The sequence below is a fragment of the Sesamum indicum genome, linkage group LG5 (genome assembly GCF_000512975.1).
Source record: "Sesamum indicum cultivar Zhongzhi No. 13 linkage group LG5, S_indicum_v1.0, whole genome shotgun sequence".
NCBI classification, from domain to species: Eukaryota; Viridiplantae; Streptophyta; class Magnoliopsida; order Lamiales; family Pedaliaceae; genus Sesamum; species Sesamum indicum.
In genome coordinates this window covers 16951153-16968744 of record NC_026149.1, presented here as the reverse complement: position 1 = coordinate 16968744, position 17592 = coordinate 16951153, and the positions used below count along the sequence as shown (strand labels likewise).

General features: G+C 36.5%; 4 protein-coding genes across 5 annotated transcripts; 3 read left to right on the top strand and 1 right to left on the bottom strand.

Annotated features, from left to right (window-relative positions):
• On the top strand, window positions 630–2346 carry LOC105162813 (probable cytochrome c oxidase subunit 5C-1). Its single transcript, XM_011080928.2, has 3 exons — window positions 630–698; window positions 792–844; window positions 1912–2346. The coding sequence occupies exon 3, from the start codon at window positions 1940–1942 to the stop codon at window positions 2132–2134; it is 195 nt and encodes a 64-aa protein (XP_011079230.1). The 5' UTR covers window positions 630–698; window positions 792–844; window positions 1912–1939; the 3' UTR covers window positions 2135–2346.
• On the top strand, window positions 4720–8810 carry LOC105162812 (hypersensitive-induced response protein 2). 2 transcript variants are annotated; one of them, XM_011080926.2, is made up of 7 exons: window positions 4720–4795; window positions 4913–4987; window positions 6004–6214; window positions 6563–6683; window positions 7574–7665; window positions 7751–7847; window positions 8062–8810. In XM_011080926.2, exons 3-7 carry the CDS (start codon window positions 6026–6028, stop codon window positions 8421–8423), a joined length of 861 nt encoding a protein of 286 aa, XP_011079228.1. In that variant the 5' UTR covers window positions 4720–4795; window positions 4913–4987; window positions 6004–6025; the 3' UTR covers window positions 8424–8810. The 2 variants fall into 2 exon arrangements, with proteins under 2 accessions (XP_011079228.1, XP_011079227.1); XM_011080925.2 differs by lacking the exon at window positions 4913–4987 and having other exon boundaries at window positions 4727–4880.
• On the top strand, window positions 9708–12343 carry LOC105162810 (proteasome subunit alpha type-3). The gene is made up of 9 exons (XM_011080923.2): window positions 9708–9935; window positions 10088–10171; window positions 10573–10646; window positions 10782–10868; window positions 10956–11040; window positions 11240–11286; window positions 11654–11719; window positions 11876–11966; window positions 12085–12343. The coding sequence occupies exons 1-9, from the start codon at window positions 9792–9794 to the stop codon at window positions 12154–12156; spliced, it is 750 nt and encodes a 249-aa protein (XP_011079225.1). The 5' UTR covers window positions 9708–9791; the 3' UTR covers window positions 12157–12343.
• LOC105162811 lies at window positions 12503–16380 on the bottom strand. The gene is made up of 2 exons (XM_011080924.2): window positions 16193–16380; window positions 12503–15123 (listed from the first exon to the last, which is right to left on the bottom strand). The coding sequence occupies exons 1-2, from the start codon at window positions 16197–16199 to the stop codon at window positions 13034–13036; spliced, it is 2097 nt and encodes a 698-aa protein (XP_011079226.1). The 5' UTR covers window positions 16200–16380; the 3' UTR covers window positions 12503–13033.

Below are 17592 nucleotides of genomic sequence, written 5' to 3'. Positions count from 1 at the left end.
TTGGACCCCAATTATTTTAATTACCCACAGATAATATACTAAAAATATAAATACTTAAGACAAACAAAAATTATTAAAAAATTTAATTTATTTATAAAAAAACCTTAAAATACAATAAGCACTTTTTCACCAACTTATTTTTCATGCTATTATTCACAAAAAAATAAATAATAATAAGTTATTTATATTTTATTGGATTAATACCTTTTTAAAATTACGAAATTACACTTTCTCTAATATTTTTTTTTATTGAAATTACACTTACACCCTTTTCAAAAAATCTCCATTTATACCTGACCCTGTTCCATTAGGGTTTGGTTTCGATGAAAAATGTTGACGTTAATACCTGATTAAAACCAAAATTGGGTAAATTACATTTTTGGTCCTTATATCTTGGGTCAAAATTAATTTTGATTTTTAATTTTTGAGACACAATTTTGGTCTCTAAATTTTATAATTTATTATGATTTTGGTCTAATTGTTAAAACTGGGGTTAAAATTAACAGTTGGACCAAAATCATAATAATCTGTAAAGTTTAGGTACCAAAATCGTGCCTCAAAAAGTTTAGGGACGAAAGGTGTAATTTAGCCGCCGAAACTCGTGTGGAACGACGTCGTTGCTTATCTTTGTTTATTTAACACTTCGCTGTCTATTGGCAGTGTTTCTTCTATTCTCTACCCAATCAGAGAATTTTAGGGTAAAGTCTCGCAACTACGTCCACACGCACCTACAATTCAGTATGACTGGTAAAATTTTTGGAAGAATTTCTAATTCTTGATTTTTCGTGCAGGTTATACGGGTCGAAAGCGTTGCGAATTTGATTCAGGATTTCTGATTTTGGGGGTACGATGTTTAATTTCGTTTTCTGATTTGGTTTTCCTTGCTGGAATTAGTCGTGGCGGATTACAGTAGTGCAATTTCGATTATGTTTTAGTTTTCCACTCTTGATAATCTTGCTTTCGCATTTGAATAAATCTTGGAGTGGAGCTGTGCTGGTTTTCGAGCTGCTTTCACCTAAATGAGAGCCCTTTTTGGGTTAATTTGTTCTTGAACTAGTCGAGACCGTTTAGTGAGGAAAGAATTGTGGTTACTTGATTTGATTTAAGCTGGAAATTTTCGTATTTTTAGTTACCCTTTGGGCCTGTTGTTTGGGCTTGCAGGATTTTGTAGAAGTCTTCTACTTTTTTTCATTGTTTGCACACATGGGGTGGGGATGGTTATTGGTATTCTCTCTTGGTTGTAATTGTGGTTTGCTGTCTGCTTCTTGAACTTTCTCTTTGGTTCAGTATTCTCGATGGACTTGAAATCAGTTAATACTTGTTGCAACACCTCGGGGTTGAGGAAAAATGTTCTGATTTTGGCATCTGAATTATCAATATGTGTCACTGACGAATTCTCTATGAGTGTCTTTTGGTGGAAGGATTTTGGGATAGGGATTTCTAAACCATAATACTAACTCCGTTGTACTTGTGCCTGGGTTTGAATCATTGTGGATTCGAGGAACCTATTTGAGATTCTCCGGACCATCATCATGGATTAGGCATAGGGATCATCTTGCAAGTGGAGTGTAAGAAATATTCATGTTTCAAAACCTTGTATTTCAAATGTTCAGCAAATGCTTTTGTTTTTCAAATAATTAAACTAAACCTATGAACTATTGTTTTATTTATTCAAAGTTTTTGATGCATGTGGAACGAACTATTTTCCTCTTGAATTTCAGTAATTTCTGGAAATTAGTAACTTGTTGGATAGGGATGAGTTAGATGCCTATTATCCCATTGTTAAATTATTTGACTGTTGCTCGTATTTGATCTTATCTTTCTCATTGTGGTTCTTAATTACCAGTGCTTCTGCTCTCAGCATTTTCTGAAATGGCTTGGATATAATTTTGATTGGGGAGTTAATTGCAGGAATTATAAGCTTTTAGCAAGAAGTTGAATGGCTGGTCCGAGGATTGCTCATGCCACTTTGAAGGGACCAAGTGTGGTGAAGGAGATAGCCATCGGAATTGTGCTTGGCATTGCTGCAGGTAGCGTATGGAAGATGCACCACTGGAATGAGCAGCGGAAAGTTAGGGCATTCTACGACTTGTTAGATAAAGGTGAAATCAGCGTGGTTGCTGCAGAACAATAAACATTGTGAAATTTTTTTTGATCAGAGACATCCTTACCAGTTCTGGATGATTTGTATTCCCACCAATTGGTTCTTGGATCAGACATGAGCTTGTCTAGCTTGAATTTGAGTAAAATAAGTTGTATTGAAATTTTGTGGATCACATGATCACTTCTGCAGATTCTAAAGCTTTATGGGTGCTTATTTCTTATGTTTTAGTGCAATTCTTGATACATGATTCCTAGTTTATTATAGCATTTTCTTGTCTTATTATATGAACAACAACATGTGGTGAATACCTGCGGTACCCCCTCTTACGGATTGAAATTTATACTTGACTTGTCAATTACTGGCTTATTTATATATGATTTAGTTTGAATATCCACTGCTTACAGCTAAAATCAGTTGTATGTAATATGAGCAGCTAAACAGCTTGTGTATCTTTCTACAGGTTTGAACAGCTATTTCACTGATACTTCAGATGGGTGTGTAATATCTGTGAATCCGGATAAGATTATCCCACTTAGTGAAATGCAATTACAACAATTCATAGCCTATTCTTCAAATGAACTATAACCGAGTAATTTCCTTTATGACAGTTGAAATGTAGATGCTTAAGGTCTCTTGTATATTTTGTTTGATGTTTATCAGATTGTAGGTTATACTCATTCTTCATCGGATGCTTCCGATAACTAACTGAGTCGCAGTTTTCTGTTCTTATGTTGTATTACTGTATTATGTGTAAATGTTATGGACAACATGAAACTATATTTTGAAGTGCATAATTCCGTTTCAGTTTCTTGGAAGGGAGCTGGTTGTGAACATATGCAGGTACATTCACACTCTACCTATCTCAGTTCTGTATATCAAGGTTTTTCTTCTCTTGGATAGCTGGAAATCTTCTTGCTTTTCACATTTATGACAAGGACGTGCATTTGCGAAGACGTGAAGGGGAAAAGGATAGCCATGTCAACGCAAAAGTTGCGAGTAACATTGAAAGAATGGAACTTTGATGTAGTAGTTGGATATTTTGGATGTACATATAATGAGTCTCTTTTATATCAATTCGGGACGAAGATATCAAACAGTGTGAATTATGTCATGTTAAATCGTGTTAGTACCATTATTTTTAATCGTATAACTGATAAAAAAAATTGATACTTCCATTACCTAATATATAAGCTCCCTTTTGAGTAAAGAAAAAAAGATGAGAGCTTGGGGAGTTGTATATACTTGTATATTATCAAAGCATTAGTTAAATAAAAGATTATTTCTAAAACTCTATTTTTGAAATGAGAGGATGGAACTCTCCCAGTATGTATTGAGCCCATTAAAGCCTGTATGATATGGATAGATAAAGAAATGCTTACGCCAAGTTGTGGGTTCATTACAACTTTCAACCATGAAAAACACGTAAATGCATAGGGACCAATCTCTCAATAATAATATCTATGGGCGTTTACTTCGTTTACTTAAACTTTAGTGGTCCCCAAGAATGAATTTCACCTTAAAGACCAAATGCACATTTGCCAATCCAATTTTTTCTCTTGCAAACCTATCGATGAATAATTAGGGCAAAATAAGGATTATGTATAGTATTCATTACACAACAAGATATATTTTCGGGACAATACTGTAAAATTTTGATTAAAGTAGATTATATTTGATAGAGGAATGTCAATTAAAATAGGTAAGTACATGTTGCTTTATTTGACGTTGTTTTTAAAATTAGGTCATGTGATTTTTTCATAACTTGTATAAAAACGTCAACCGAGATAGGTAAGTTATTGTTTTTGAAACTAGGTCATGTAACCTTTTCAATTCCTCGATTCTATGCCAAAACTGTTAAACTTTGATTAAAGCAGACGATACCTTATATATGATCATCAATTGAGATTAGGCAAATACACGCTGCTTCATTTGGCGTTGTCTTTGAAATTAGGTCATGTGACTTTTCAATTCCTTGTATCGATGCCGAAACTATAAAACTTTGAGTGAAGTGGATAAACCTTGTATAAGGACGCCAATTGAGATAGGCAAGTATGTGCCACTTTATTTAATGTTGTTTTTGGAACTAGGTCATGTAATTTTCTCAATTCCTCGATAAGATGTTAAAATTGTAAAACTTTGATTAAAGTGGACGATACCTTGTATAAGAACGTTAATTGAGATAGGCAAATATGCGCCACTTCATTTGATATTGTCTTTAAAATTAGGTCACGTGTCACGTGACTTTTTTAATTTCCAGACACATTAATATGTACCATCATCTAACATTGAAGATAAGTGAGAAATTGGAAACATATATATATTCAAAACTTCTTTATTGTTTCTAATGGGAGGTTTTTTCAGGACAAATTAGTGAGATTTCGGTCGAAACGAAAAAAAAAATTTAGTGCTGTTAATATATAATCGGAATGGTGAGCTGTATTAAATTTTAAAATTGGGAGAGCTCAAATAAATTTTATTAGGTAATAATTTATTTATATACTAAAAGCTAAGTAGTGAAAAATTAAAAATTTCTCTATTTAAAATGAAAAAGAAAAAGAAAATTCATAATTTCGACCCTATGGTTTGACAAACAGAAATCTGGTCTGGCAAAATCAATTCAAGAAATAACAGAGGCATGCTGTTCGCCTTGCTGAAGATATACCCAATCAATTGTTACTATAAATAATTTAGGTAATCAGAGCACCCTTGTATTTACAATCACGAAATTTGAAAACCCAATTCCAATCTCGAGCTGGCTGTTTCTCCTCTGTCTATTGTGAGTATTCTTTTTGCTCTTTTGTTCTGTAGGTTTCTCAGTAAATTTGCACGAACAATGGTGGGAATTTGATGTTTATGCAGAAGAGACTGCTGAATTTTGGTGAAGTTAAGTCGTTTTTGTTATATATTACATCTGGGATTCTGTTGTTATGTGTTGTAACGTGATGAATGAATGGCTTGTTTTCTGCCTCCTCATAGTAATCATGTCGGGGGAAGTTGTCTCCATGTGTACTTCTCATCTTCCCTTTCCCCATCCTGTTTTACACTCTTATTTTGGAGTAGAAAGGTGGGATTGAAGTGATCTTTGGATTTGAATAAAGAAGGAAATGATTTATGTAACAGTGTTGGAACTGAAGCTAAATTCAGGATTTTCTTGAGATGTGGGGAGTTTCCTTTTCTTAATCCAAATTATCTTGTGATGGGGCAGTATAGAGGGATTGATAATTGTGCGAACACCGTGCTTCTCATGGCATGGTGTTAAGACCTTTTAGTCTTAGAAGTTTCTCTGCCTGCAGTTATATGGGCTCGATCTCACAGAGCAAACAAAGTATAAATTACTCTCTAGTTATATGGAGCTCCGTTTATTTTAAATTTTCCTTGATTGTTTTGTAGTAGCCTTTTGGTAATATGGGCCAACCTTGGTGAGGTCGTTGTTGGATTCTTCAATTTGTTGTGCTTCCCAGTTTGACTTTTAAGTTGTGTTCACAAGTTTATTAGTTCTATGGTCATTTGTCTTGGCTACTTTATCTTACACATGCAAGTAAGTTTGAGTACCATTTTATTTGACGAGCCACCGGATTCTGAGCCCACTTTACGGAAAACTTGACTATAGAGAAATCTGATTGAATTCGATGTGTGTTTAGAGGCTTTGAAGTTTGTTGTCGTGGAAGTTCAATTTAACAGAATGACAGAATTACGAAGCTTATGGTTGATTCATATGATTGTTTTCTGGTTCCATGGTCATAAAAAAAAGTAATATGATTTTCATCATTACAATCCAGAGAGAACGAGTTGATTTCCTTTTTTAGTCTTTTAGTCACCCAGGCACATATTTATGTGTATGTGTATGATCTTATCATCTCATGTTTGATCAAATGAAGCATCGGTGCACACAATTTCAGGTTAGTGGTTTTCGCTGGATAAATGGGTCAGACACTTGGTTGTATCCAAGTGGATCAGTCCACGGTTGCTGTGAAAGAACATTTTGGAAAGTTTGATGAAGTGCTTGAGCCTGGTTGCCATTGCCTGCCCTGGTGTGTTGGCTACCAATTGGCTGGTTCTTTGTCATTACGTGTGCAGCAGCTTGATGTCCGCTGTGAAACGAAAACTAAGGTTTTCACACCAGTTTACTTACTACTTAGAACTTTTATTTCCCTATAATAATCAGCCTCCATGCATTTCCTAATATCACTAAATTGTCTTCAGTGGTAATCTGCAGACTAGTTATTTGGACAAACATGTTACATATGGAGAATGAAGTGGTAATTGAGATTTTGGTCGAGTGGCAAAATATGTTAAAAGAGTATTCCGAATTGCTTTTCCAGGATTATCTCCCCAATTATAAATCAGAAAAGCAAAAAGTGTAACTAGGGCCACTCGTGAATAAAGAATCTCTTCTTTGCTTTGTTGTCTGCTCTAATATGATCAATTTGATGAAGTATCGGAGCTGTTTCGTTTCAGGATAATGTGTTTGTCACTGTGGTTGCTTCGATCCAGTACCGAGCATTGGCTGGGAAAGCATCTGATGCATTTTATAAGCTATCAAACACAAAAGCACAGATCCAAGCATATGTTTTTGATGGTATGATTGTGATTTATGATTTTTACTTTCTTGTGTAGCAATATCATAAAGCACTTTGCTGTATACAGAGATTGAGCTGATATACTATCAATACATTGTGCCTTTGTTCATGTTATTATTACGGGTTTATATTTGTATGTGACACGAGGAAAGGCCCTTAATGTTATGTTTTTGTAATGTTATGTATAATGACTTTATAACTACATGGGTGTTAGGTCACTTTTCCTCTACCTGTAGAAATGTTCTTCCTCATCACACCTGTAGTTTGGCGTCATCCAAATCAATTTTTCTTTGCTAAAACTTTGACGAGGCTTGCACGCATTGCCAATAGCTGAAACAACTGGCATACAGTAATTTAGGTATTGTCTTTAAAACTAAAATGCTGTTCTTTCCTGTTCACTTTGTTGGAGATAGGATCTATCTGAATTGATTAGAGAAGATATCTGTTGCAATGGTCAGAATAGATACTTTTATTTTGGGTAAATTACAATGGGTTCTCATGAGGTTTGTCATAATTCCAAATACCCCTTCATTGTTTGAAAAATTACAAAATACACCCTCTTTGTTTGAAGAAATACAATACCCTCTGAAATTAATGGCCGCCTAACAAATACCCTTTCGTAGCCTTGAATTTCAGGGGTATTTGTAATTTTTCAAACAACGAGTGGATATGTGTAATTATGAACACACCTCAGGGGAGCCCATTGTAATCTAACCTATTTTATATGGAGGTTCATGACAACTAATTACTGCGGAGTGCATGTTACGGATTCAGATTAAGGGAAACAATTGCGAATAGGGATTAAATAAACATGAGACGCTATCTGCTGTTACATTTCCTTGATAGTGTTACAGTAACATTAGTAATCTGAATATGGATGGATGTTTAGTCATAAGGGCAAGTGTACCAAGACTGGATTTGGATTCTACTTTTGAGCAGAAGAATGACATAGCCAAAGCTGTGGAGAGTGAACTTGAGAAGGTACTATGTGCTCTTTACAGCAAACGCCTATTTCTGTGTACATAACTAACTAATGCTTTGATGTTCCGCATCTTTATCTTCGCAGGCCATGTCTGCCTATGGGTTTGAAATAGTGCAGACTCTGATTGTTGACATAGAACCAGATGCTCAGGTCAAGAGAGCCATGAATGAGATAAATGCGGGTAAGTTTATGACATGGAAAATGCAGCCGAGTGTTTGATATTGAACCTAAGTGGATGTTTTGATATCAAATAACTCATGAACAAACTTGTATATATTTGTTTGGTTCATGTAATAACATCCAAGATCCCAAAGAGCAAATGTTTCGGGTTGGCCTTCTATGGGATGATACTGATGAAATAATTATTATATGATGATCTGTCAACTGCAAAACAGCTGCTCGGCTCAGGGTTGCTGCAAACGAGAAGGCCGAGGCAGAAAAGATCTTGCAGATCAAAAAAGCTGAAGGAGAAGCTGAATCCAAGTACTTATCTGGGCTTGGTATTGCTCGTCAGCGTCAGGCCATTGTAGATGGGCTAAGGGATAGCGTTCTCGCCTTCTCAGAAAGCGTGCCAGGAACAACAGCTAAGGATGTCATGGACATGGTTCTTGTTACCCAATACTTCGACACAATGAAGGAAATTGGCTCATCGTCTAAGTCCTCTGCCGTGTTTATCCCACATGGCCCTGGGGCCGTCAAGGACATCGCTTCACAGATCCGTGAGGGTCTTCTTCAGGCAGACAGTCTCATCCACTAGTTCCTCACCACGAACTGGACTTCCACACCTATCTAAAGGGTTGATTCTGTCATAAAATGCGAGTCTGATCTTGTTTTAAATTGCGTTCATCTATGGATTGCCTTATAGCTACTCTCGGTTGTGCTGTCAAGATATTCCTGTCGAGCATTGTGGTTTGATGCTCAGGTACCCTTATATGCTTGTATATGCCTGATGAAACAAGATTTGCATCACTGTTTTAGCTCCTTGTGGAAGAAAGATTAGACTCTTCCTAGTGCACTTTGATGTACAGGGCTGAGTTTGAGTAGGAACAACTTGCTTCTTCACTTCCTTTCATGTTTGTAGAGCCAGTGCAAAAATAAGAAAACAAAATTTACTGTAATATTTAAAGATTTACAGACTTCAAAACATTGTTCCTCAACTTCAATTTTTCTACTTTAATTACAATGGGCTGCCATAATTGTTTTCTTCTTGTTACAAGTATTTGCAAGTTTCCCTTGATATCGAGTAGAGGTATTTGTTAGATGGTCATTGCTTTCAGTAGATTATTTGTAAATTTTCAAATGATGAAATATTTATAATTATGACAAATTTCAAACAGCCTATGGTAATATAATAAATAATTAAAAAAATAATTGCAGGGGATTAAAGCTGCAATATGTCACTTTTAAATTTAATTTAAAAAGTGATTATTAAAAATGAGGCTAAATAACTTAAGAAATTACATTGCTAACCTGCTCAATCATAGAGTCAAACGGACGTCCCTCTAATTTTCACTAAAAGTTTGTAGTTATCTCACAATTAAAGTAATCTATTTGCTTAACACTAATTAAAGGAAGAATACAAGAAAAAAAAATTAAAACAAAAAAGAAAAATTGCATTTCAGCCCACCTATTTATTTTTAATTTAAACGCCTTTTTTCTCTTTTATTTTTCTTTTATTTGCGACTATATATTAGGCAAAATTTTGAAACTAGTCCCGTAATTTAGAGTCATTTCATACTTAACTCTATATTTTATAGGATTTTTAAATTTAATTTCATCTTTTGTTAAGAGAAAAAAAAAATATTGCAAAAAAGGACCCCACACGTTGCAAAAAGGGTTATTTTTGCAATATTTTGTGATTTTTTTGTAATTTTTAATGAAATATGGTGTTAATTTTAAAATTCTGTGTAACATCGGGTCAAATATGAAATGACGCTAAAGTGTTGGATTGATTTTACAATTTTACGCTATATGTTATGTGTCTTGTTAATAAAGAAAAGTTTTTTCTCTATTATTTTTTATTTGAAAAGAAGAAAAAGGAAGAGAAACAGAAACAGCATAGAGTACAAGAAAGAGAAGCAGAAGCTCAAAGAGTAGAGAGAGAGAGAGAGAGAGAGAGGGGAAAATGAGCAGCATAGGCACAGGGTACGATCTGTCAGTGACCACATTCTCGCCGGACGGTCGCGTATTCCAGATCGAGTATGCCGCAAAAGCCGTCGACAACAGCGGCACCGTCGTCGCCATCAAATGCAAGGACGGCGTCGTCATGGTATAGATATGTATATGTGTATTTGTGTGTGTGTTTGTAGAACCCCAAAATTTGGACATTGATTTGGTTTATTAGTATTTCTTGTTGGGCTTGGAGCTTGTAGTGGACTAGGGTTTTGATTGCGTTTTTCAATTTTGCTGATGGTGTTGAAGGGAGTGGAGAAGTTGATTGCTTCGAAGATGATGTTGCCGGGGTCCAACCGAAGAATCCACGCCGTTCATCGTCATTCCGGCATGGTACGCTTTGTTTCCCACAGATACATGTGCATGTTTGTTTTTAGATTTGATAAGTAGTGTTTATTTGTGCTGCAAAATATGGAGGGTAGTTGACATTTCGATAAGTGGTGATGTTAATCTATTATGTGCATTGTTGCTGATATAAGATGTAGTAATAATTTTTGTATTGACTAAAAGAGTAGGGATTCAAGTCGTTCTCAAACTCATGAACGAGCAAAATTTTGTAGAAATAAAAGGGATGTGCAGTTTGTTCGGTTTAGCTTGAATTTTTGGTTTTGAAATTCTTCGCATCAATATGCATAAGAAGTTTGTTGAAACTTTCGACTCTCTTTTTCTTTTTTTTTTTCCTTCAAATCAAATTCAAGTTTTTTTGGACTGTGCTGATGCTTTTGCACTTTCAGGCTGTTGCTGGACTAGCTGCAGATGGCAGGCAGATAGTGGCACGAGCAAAATCTGAAGCAACTAACTACGAGAGGTTTGTTCCGAAGGGCTATGTGTGTCTTCTGTGCTTGCATTGTGCTTTATGTTCTAAAATTGTGGCAGGCATTTATGACAGTATAACTTAATAGGTATTTGTTCTAACATGTTATTCGATCCTTCTCGTTTCCAGTGTGTATGGTGAACCCATTCCTGTAAAAGAACTCGCAGCACGTGTTGCGAGTTATGTGCATTTGTGCACTCTCTATTGGTGGCTCAGGTTGTGATATTGTATCTTTGAGTTGTTTTATTAAATTGCTTCTATTTATCTACTTTCTGCATCTGAACCTAATATTAAGTTCTGCAGGCCTTTTGGTTGTGGAGTAATTCTGGGAGGTTATGATCGTGATGGGCCACAGCTCTACATGATTGAACCATCCGGCATATCCTATGTGAGTGTCTCCCCTTAGTTGCAAATGATGGTTATAGCATTTAATGTCTGTAATACCTCTGGTATTACATCTAGTATATTTTGAAATTTGGATTATATAAATGATATCGGGCATCTTGTATGTTATGCTACTTTTTTAACTATTTCAGTTTTGTTCTTTTGAGGGGCTTTCTGTAATCTGTATATTCTTATTGCTGCAGAGATACTTTGGTGCTGCCATTGGAAAGGGAAGGCAGGCTGCTAAAACGTAAGTTATCCGTTTCCCCATCTTAGTTTCACCTACTTCGGCAGGACAAATGAAATTCAAAAAGGAAAATGAAACAAAATGTACTCTGTGCTTCCAAGTATGAAGATATTGAGTACTCTAATAACCTTACTTTACCTCCGAATGTTTTAGCATCATTTTTATTATCAGTAATGCATTAGTTTTGCTAGGATGTTAATGATTTCGGCTTGATACTGATTATGGGTAGATACAACATCCTCTGTTGATATTCTCTATTATTCATATAATTCTGGATTATTTCAATGTTGTTCTTTTTAAACTCCTCACCATCTTGTTATACACTTTGTTTTCAAATATGCTGACCCTCAGCCAAATATTATATTGACAGAGAGATTGAAAAATTGAAGCTTTCAGAAATGACCTGCCGACAAGGTGTTATTGAGGTGGCCAAGATGTGAGTTATATCTTCCTAATGATGTCTAGACAATTTTTATTGTTTAGTTTCACATTGAGTTTGTGCCATGTATGTCCAGTTTTGCTATTTTCATCATTTTATTTTTCTATCAATCTTAGTGGTTACTCACTGATCCCCGATCTTTTCTGTAAGCAGTATTTATGGGGTGCATGATGAGGCCAAGGACAAGGCATTTGAATTGGAAATGAGTTGGGTCTGCGATGAGTCAAACCGTCAGCATCAAAAGGTAAATCACGAGTGTACAAATATATTCTCCAGTCTTAGCCACTAATGATTTCTCTTGCGAATGAATTGTATTATTTGCTGCATTGAGCTGCTTATGATTCATACTTCTCGGTTGCTAGGTCCCAGACTCTCTGTTAGAGGAAGCCAAGGAGGCAGCTAAAGCTGCACTTGAAGAAATGGATGCAGATTAGGTTGCTAGATCCCTTTTCCCAGCCTTTCCCCCCCCCCCCTTCTGTTTCTGCTTGCAGTTACGATCTAAGAATATGAGAAATTCAAAGAAGGCAACAATCGTATTCAACTAATCAAATTGTACTAAACCCTTTGATCATCTGGTAGACTAAACTTGTGATGATATGCAACTTCCACAGTTTCATTGTTTCTATGTTGTCAATTGTCATTTGAATCTATGTAGTTGTCAATACCGTGCTTGGATGAAAAATTTAGCTACTTCAGTGACTAGGGAAGGTTGAGATAGGTAACTCCTATTCTCTAGTGTCCGTATAACAAGTAGAGCGATAGGTGCAACATATTTCAGGGTAATAGGGGGAAATAGAAACACCATTCCCCCAGCTAATACACTGCAATACTCCAGTATGCTCATTTCTCACACACATCAAACAATATGCACAGTTCCTATCTTTACAAGGATTAATGACAACAGATACAACATATCTATAACAACCCTTGAAATGTGCAAAAGCAATAAATCGCAACCCTCTTTTGCTAACAAGGTGCACAAATACCTGTTATCTTCGTTATGTGGTGCACAAAAGGAATAGCAGGAACAGCCCAATCACCAAAACAAGAGGCTGAAAATTATGATTCAGTTGCCAGTAGAATCGAACAAAACTCTTGGTTCAAGTTGGGAAGGCGTCAGCAATGCCCGAACATATGAAGACCAGTGGCAATCTTCATTGTATGCTTGTCCCAGGAGGACCTCAATTGTTATTATGTGATTGAAAATCCCATCTTCCAAGGTCAACATACACTCCTGAAAGGTGGCTCCGAGATAAGGGTAAAAACTGAAACAGCCGAAACGTGAGGCAGCTGTAATGTAAGAGTGTAATTTCAACTAGACGTGTCAACTTCTTTCCCACCATCTTCTTCGCTAATTTGTCTCTTCAACCTTCTTAGCCAGATTTTGTAGTCAACGGGATATGGTGTTCCACACAGGCTGTCAACATAATCCGCAAAGGCTTTCAGCACGGCGGAGATGTCACCAAGCTTCTGCTGTATTAGCCTCCTTGACCAGGATGTTTCTCGCCATTGTAGTGCTCCTTCAACTGAATCCAAAACAGGCAAGTCCCCACCAGAACAAAAATAGAGCATATATACTAGGCTTTCTGCATCAGAAGCAGAGCATAACTTCCCCTCCTGGAGCGCAGAAGTAGAAGAGAAATGAAGATTTAATGCTGGGCGGTCCCTTTCTTCTAAAATAGCATGTCCCCAGCCAATAAGAACATAGTAAGGCTGCCCCATTGCAGATTTCACACAGACAACATTTTCCGGCCTGATGTCTCCATGCCGAATTCCAGCGGAAGCAGTGGCAGAGAGAGCAGACAAACAATCGTGGCAACACCTGATAGCCTCATCGGCACCAAATTGGCCCGCTCTCACCATGTCAGCAACAGTCCTGCCAACTGGGCTGGTCACTAGGACAGGGGTTCCACACCATGGGTGGTCACAGTTATCACCTCTCTTTGGCTTCCGACAATTACCAGGATGAACTACCCGGCCGGATGCAATCAGTTCAGGAAGATACTTACTGGACAATCCTTTTTGTTTCATGACACTCAGTACTTTAGTTTGCCTCTGAACTTGATACCATAATTTCATATCTTCCCAAGCTGGCTCCAGCTGAGAAGGATGTGAACCAACATACAGAAACACAGTCTTTCCCCGATCTTCAACAGGGGATGCGACATAGAACAGAATCTCCCCGTCATTCAGAACTTCATCTATCTGATACCCTTTTTGCCAGCTTGAATCCTCTAACAACAATACTGATCCTACCTCCAGCTTCAGTGACCTCTCAGAATCCAGTTTAATGGATTCTTCCTGTACTTCTACAATTTCAGGTGTCGCTGTGTGATGCTGGAACCGGAACAAACCATTACCATTCACCCTTGTATCCTCCAGTTGCCTCTCAATCCTTCTTGCTTGAAGACGGGAACTGTGGTCAGCAGCTAAATCTTCAATAGTGTTCCTAGGTGTTCCAGCATATTGTGCTATAGATTGAAATGTAGCATAAAGTACTTGTAAAGCCCCAATGTCCCCCCAGTTAGCATTTCCAAGCTTGTTCCAGATCCTACAAACAGGCGAAATCGCGATTCGCGAATGATTCTTAATCCATGAAGCAGCAGATTCATAGACATTATTTAGATCAAATTCCAAGTTATTCAGATCACCCTCAACTTTAACAACACCACCATATTGATAATCAACCAGAAGTACAAAAACACAATTCAAACTGAGAGGTATATTTGATCTGCTGATACTTCTTGCAATCAACACACGAAGAGCAAAGAATAAAGCTTCACCCATAATAGAGACTGGGGGCTTAGAGTCTTCCTCAGCTGAAGCAAGATTTCCAATATCAGGTCTCAGAAGTGCCAATTCAATAATATCATCCCACTTCCCTTGTGGATGTCTGGGGTTCTTCAGCATTATAGCTGAGGCACAAAGCCCCTCAAGTTTACCTTTAGAAATTGCCTGTTCAGCTTGGTAAAATCTCAAGTTTCCATCATATAAAGAGGAAACGTAAAAAGGCATTCTATCATTTTCAGGCCCCCAGAAAGCTTCCCACAAGCCATTCGTACTCGCGTGCAGGAAGTCCTCAAGTGCAAGATAAGCTGTTGCTTCCACAGTGCTGGATGTTGATGCATAAATAGAATTAGGCATCCGGATTAGTTGCTGAAAGGGAATTCCTTCTAGAGCATAATCAAACTTCTGAAGATCCACTACCTCAAAAGGAACATCAAAGGTAGGCCTCACACTATCTTCAGCTAAATCCTCAAGCCAATCCAAAAGACTAGTTTTCAAGATTTCACTGTCCACAAATCTATGGAGAAACTCCTTCCTATCCTGAACCCTACCACCAGATGAAATACTGGACTTTTTGGCTGCAGACTCCAATGAATCCCGATCTGGGGATATACCTAAAAAAATAATATTTACATAATCATCAGACATTTTGCGACATCTCCCAAGGATCAGTTTATACTTGAAATGAAATAGCAGGCAATGGAGAACAGTCTCAAATTCACACGAGCTAGAAGGAAACAGAACATTATAATCCACATGGAAGAACTAGTTAGGAACTATCAAAAACCTGTGCAAGAAAATTACAGCTCAGAAACTGTCAGCCTTGTCCTTTCACAACCTAAACACATCCCCCTTCTAAGCTTAGGAAATTACCATCAACTAATTGAACTACCTTGACCCTGATACACATTGCTCTTTGGGCAGGATTTCACACCAGGCACGGTTATTTAATTTCAGTGTGTTAGAAGATCCAACCCAACCCGTTTTCATGTGTGCGTGTATGCATTACATATACGCTCGCATATAAACCGAAAGGATGTTAGAACTTCCTTTATGATGCTATAAAAACGTCTAGTCTAATCTCTCTTCCTACGCTACCATAGTAGATTGAGAGAACTCCAGCAGAGGCCAATACTAAGGGCAAAATGCAGATATGACAAATATTGACAAGAAAAGGTTATGGCAGTTTTAGAGCTCTCGTCGAAGCCTATTCACCATGAAAGCACACAACAAATACAAAGAAACTTCCGTTAAGAAACTTCTCCTACCTGTCCTGTATGTATCCTGATATCCATCAAATGCCAAAAGTCTAACAGAAGTATACGAATTAGAACCATCACAGAAAAGACACGCAGATGAAATTTCAGAAAAAAAAAATCTGGATAAATATTGTAAAGTAAACAGAAACCTCAAATCAGCTCCTGAAACTGCACAAACACCCAGTCCAAGAAATCAAGCAAGAACACAGCCAGAGATCATAAAGTAAACAGAACCCAAGCTAATTAAGATCACCACAATCACGAGACTGACACAATCCACTCTTATTCTATCCAACAATTCAGTGCAAACGATCACAACAATGGTAGAATCAAGCCATAATTCAGCAAACCCAGAATCACCAGAGGTCAAAACCACAAGAAAATTTAGGGCTCGGACAAAAAAGAAATCAGAGTTCCTGCTTACCTTCCATGGCAGGGACGAGAAACCGGTAAAATTGGAGTGTAATTTTCTTCTAGATCGTTGACATCAGTAAGCAGCAAGTTCTTAACGATTCTTTACTCGCACTCTCTCTCTCTCTCTCTCTCTATACGTACATTTTGTGCTGTCTCTCTCTAGAGCACACGCTTTTCTCTCTCAGTGTTCTGTATCCGCGAGTGCTTAAAAGCGCCTCGGTTTTAACAGAAGCGTGTTAATATTTTATTATCTCACCTTTTTGTCCTTCAATACTCTATTGGGACAACACTCTCTTCTCATCAAATTTAATTTTATAGTTTGAAAAATTATATTTATCACATTTGAGCTTTATTTTTATCTAATAAATAAGTTTCTCCATTAATCAAAATTCGTGAATTTACTGATATTAATAAAAATTAATAAAAATTGATAACTTATTACTGACCAATTGTAGGTCAAATATTTTTTTCGAACTAAACTACCCTTGTAATGGTGAAGATATACATCCTCACATGCATTAACGCGTAAAGACATATGAGGATAATTTGGTTAAAAAAAGTTTATTGACCTCCAATAAGTCAGTAATAAGTCGATTGACAGTAAGTATAATTTCTTTTCAATTTTATTTTATTAATATTAGAAAATCGATAAATTTTGATTAAATGAGGGACTTACTTGTTACACGGAATCAAACCTTAAGGGTGTTATATGTAATTTTTTAAATTATACGGTGTCTATGTTTAATTACACCAAATCTTAGAGAATTTGAGTGTAATTATCCCTACTCTATTCTTCCCTCTTCAAATGCAACTCCAATTTCTTTTTTTTTTTCTTTTTAAAAAAACTTAGCAGTTTTGGCATGTCGTTTTTGTATGAATATAATAAATAAATTTGTATTTTAATGTATATTATTAAAAAATAAAATATATAAATTAAATAAATTATATTTTTAAAAATAAAAATAAAAATAAAAATAATCAATTTGAGGTATTATCGACATAACAAAAGAGTTAATATAGTTGTGATAAAATTACGTTGAGTACTTTTGTTAAAAAAATATTTACAATTAATTTTTAAACTTTATATATTTAAGGGTATAATTGTCATATTAAAAAAATAGTACAGTGGTGTCATTGACTATCGTTGATAGGTGTGGCCCAAAAGCATTTGGCCCAAGAAGAAATTGCAGGCCCAAGAAGAGCCTGTCAGCCCATAATGAGGACAATCCATCTAAAAGTGTTAGGCTTAGCCCAAGAAGGAAGCGAACTAGACCAAACTTCATCCAAGGAGGCCTAGTACACTTAGCGAGCCCAATGCACAAAGTAGGTCCAGTACAACCCTAGAAGGAGACCTAGTACAATGGTTTGTTGGACCCAGGACCTTCCTTCCAAGCCCAGCCTAGGAGGAGG

Excerpts from the sequence above, each read along its gene's own strand:
- LOC105162813 (XM_011080928.2), top strand. The coding sequence starts at position 1,940 with ATGGCTGGTCCGAGGATTGCTCATGCCACTTTGAAGGGACCAAGTGTG.
- LOC105162812 (XM_011080926.2), top strand. The coding sequence starts at position 6,026 with ATGGGTCAGACACTTGGTTGTATCCAAGTGGATCAGTCCACGGTTGCT. Across the intron at positions 6,215-6,562 it reads GCTGTGAAACGAAAACTAAG|GATAATGTGTTTGTCACTGT; the intron begins GTTTTCACACCA and ends GTTTCGTTTCAG. Across the intron at positions 7,666-7,750 it reads TGGAGAGTGAACTTGAGAAG|GCCATGTCTGCCTATGGGTT; the intron begins GTACTATGTGCT and ends TTATCTTCGCAG.
- LOC105162810 (XM_011080923.2), top strand. The coding sequence starts at position 9,792 with ATGAGCAGCATAGGCACAGGGTACGATCTGTCAGTGACCACATTCTCG. Across the intron at positions 9,936-10,087 it reads GCAAGGACGGCGTCGTCATG|GGAGTGGAGAAGTTGATTGC; the intron begins GTATAGATATGT and ends ATGGTGTTGAAG. Across the intron at positions 11,967-12,084 it reads CAAACCGTCAGCATCAAAAG|GTCCCAGACTCTCTGTTAGA; the intron begins GTAAATCACGAG and ends CTCGGTTGCTAG.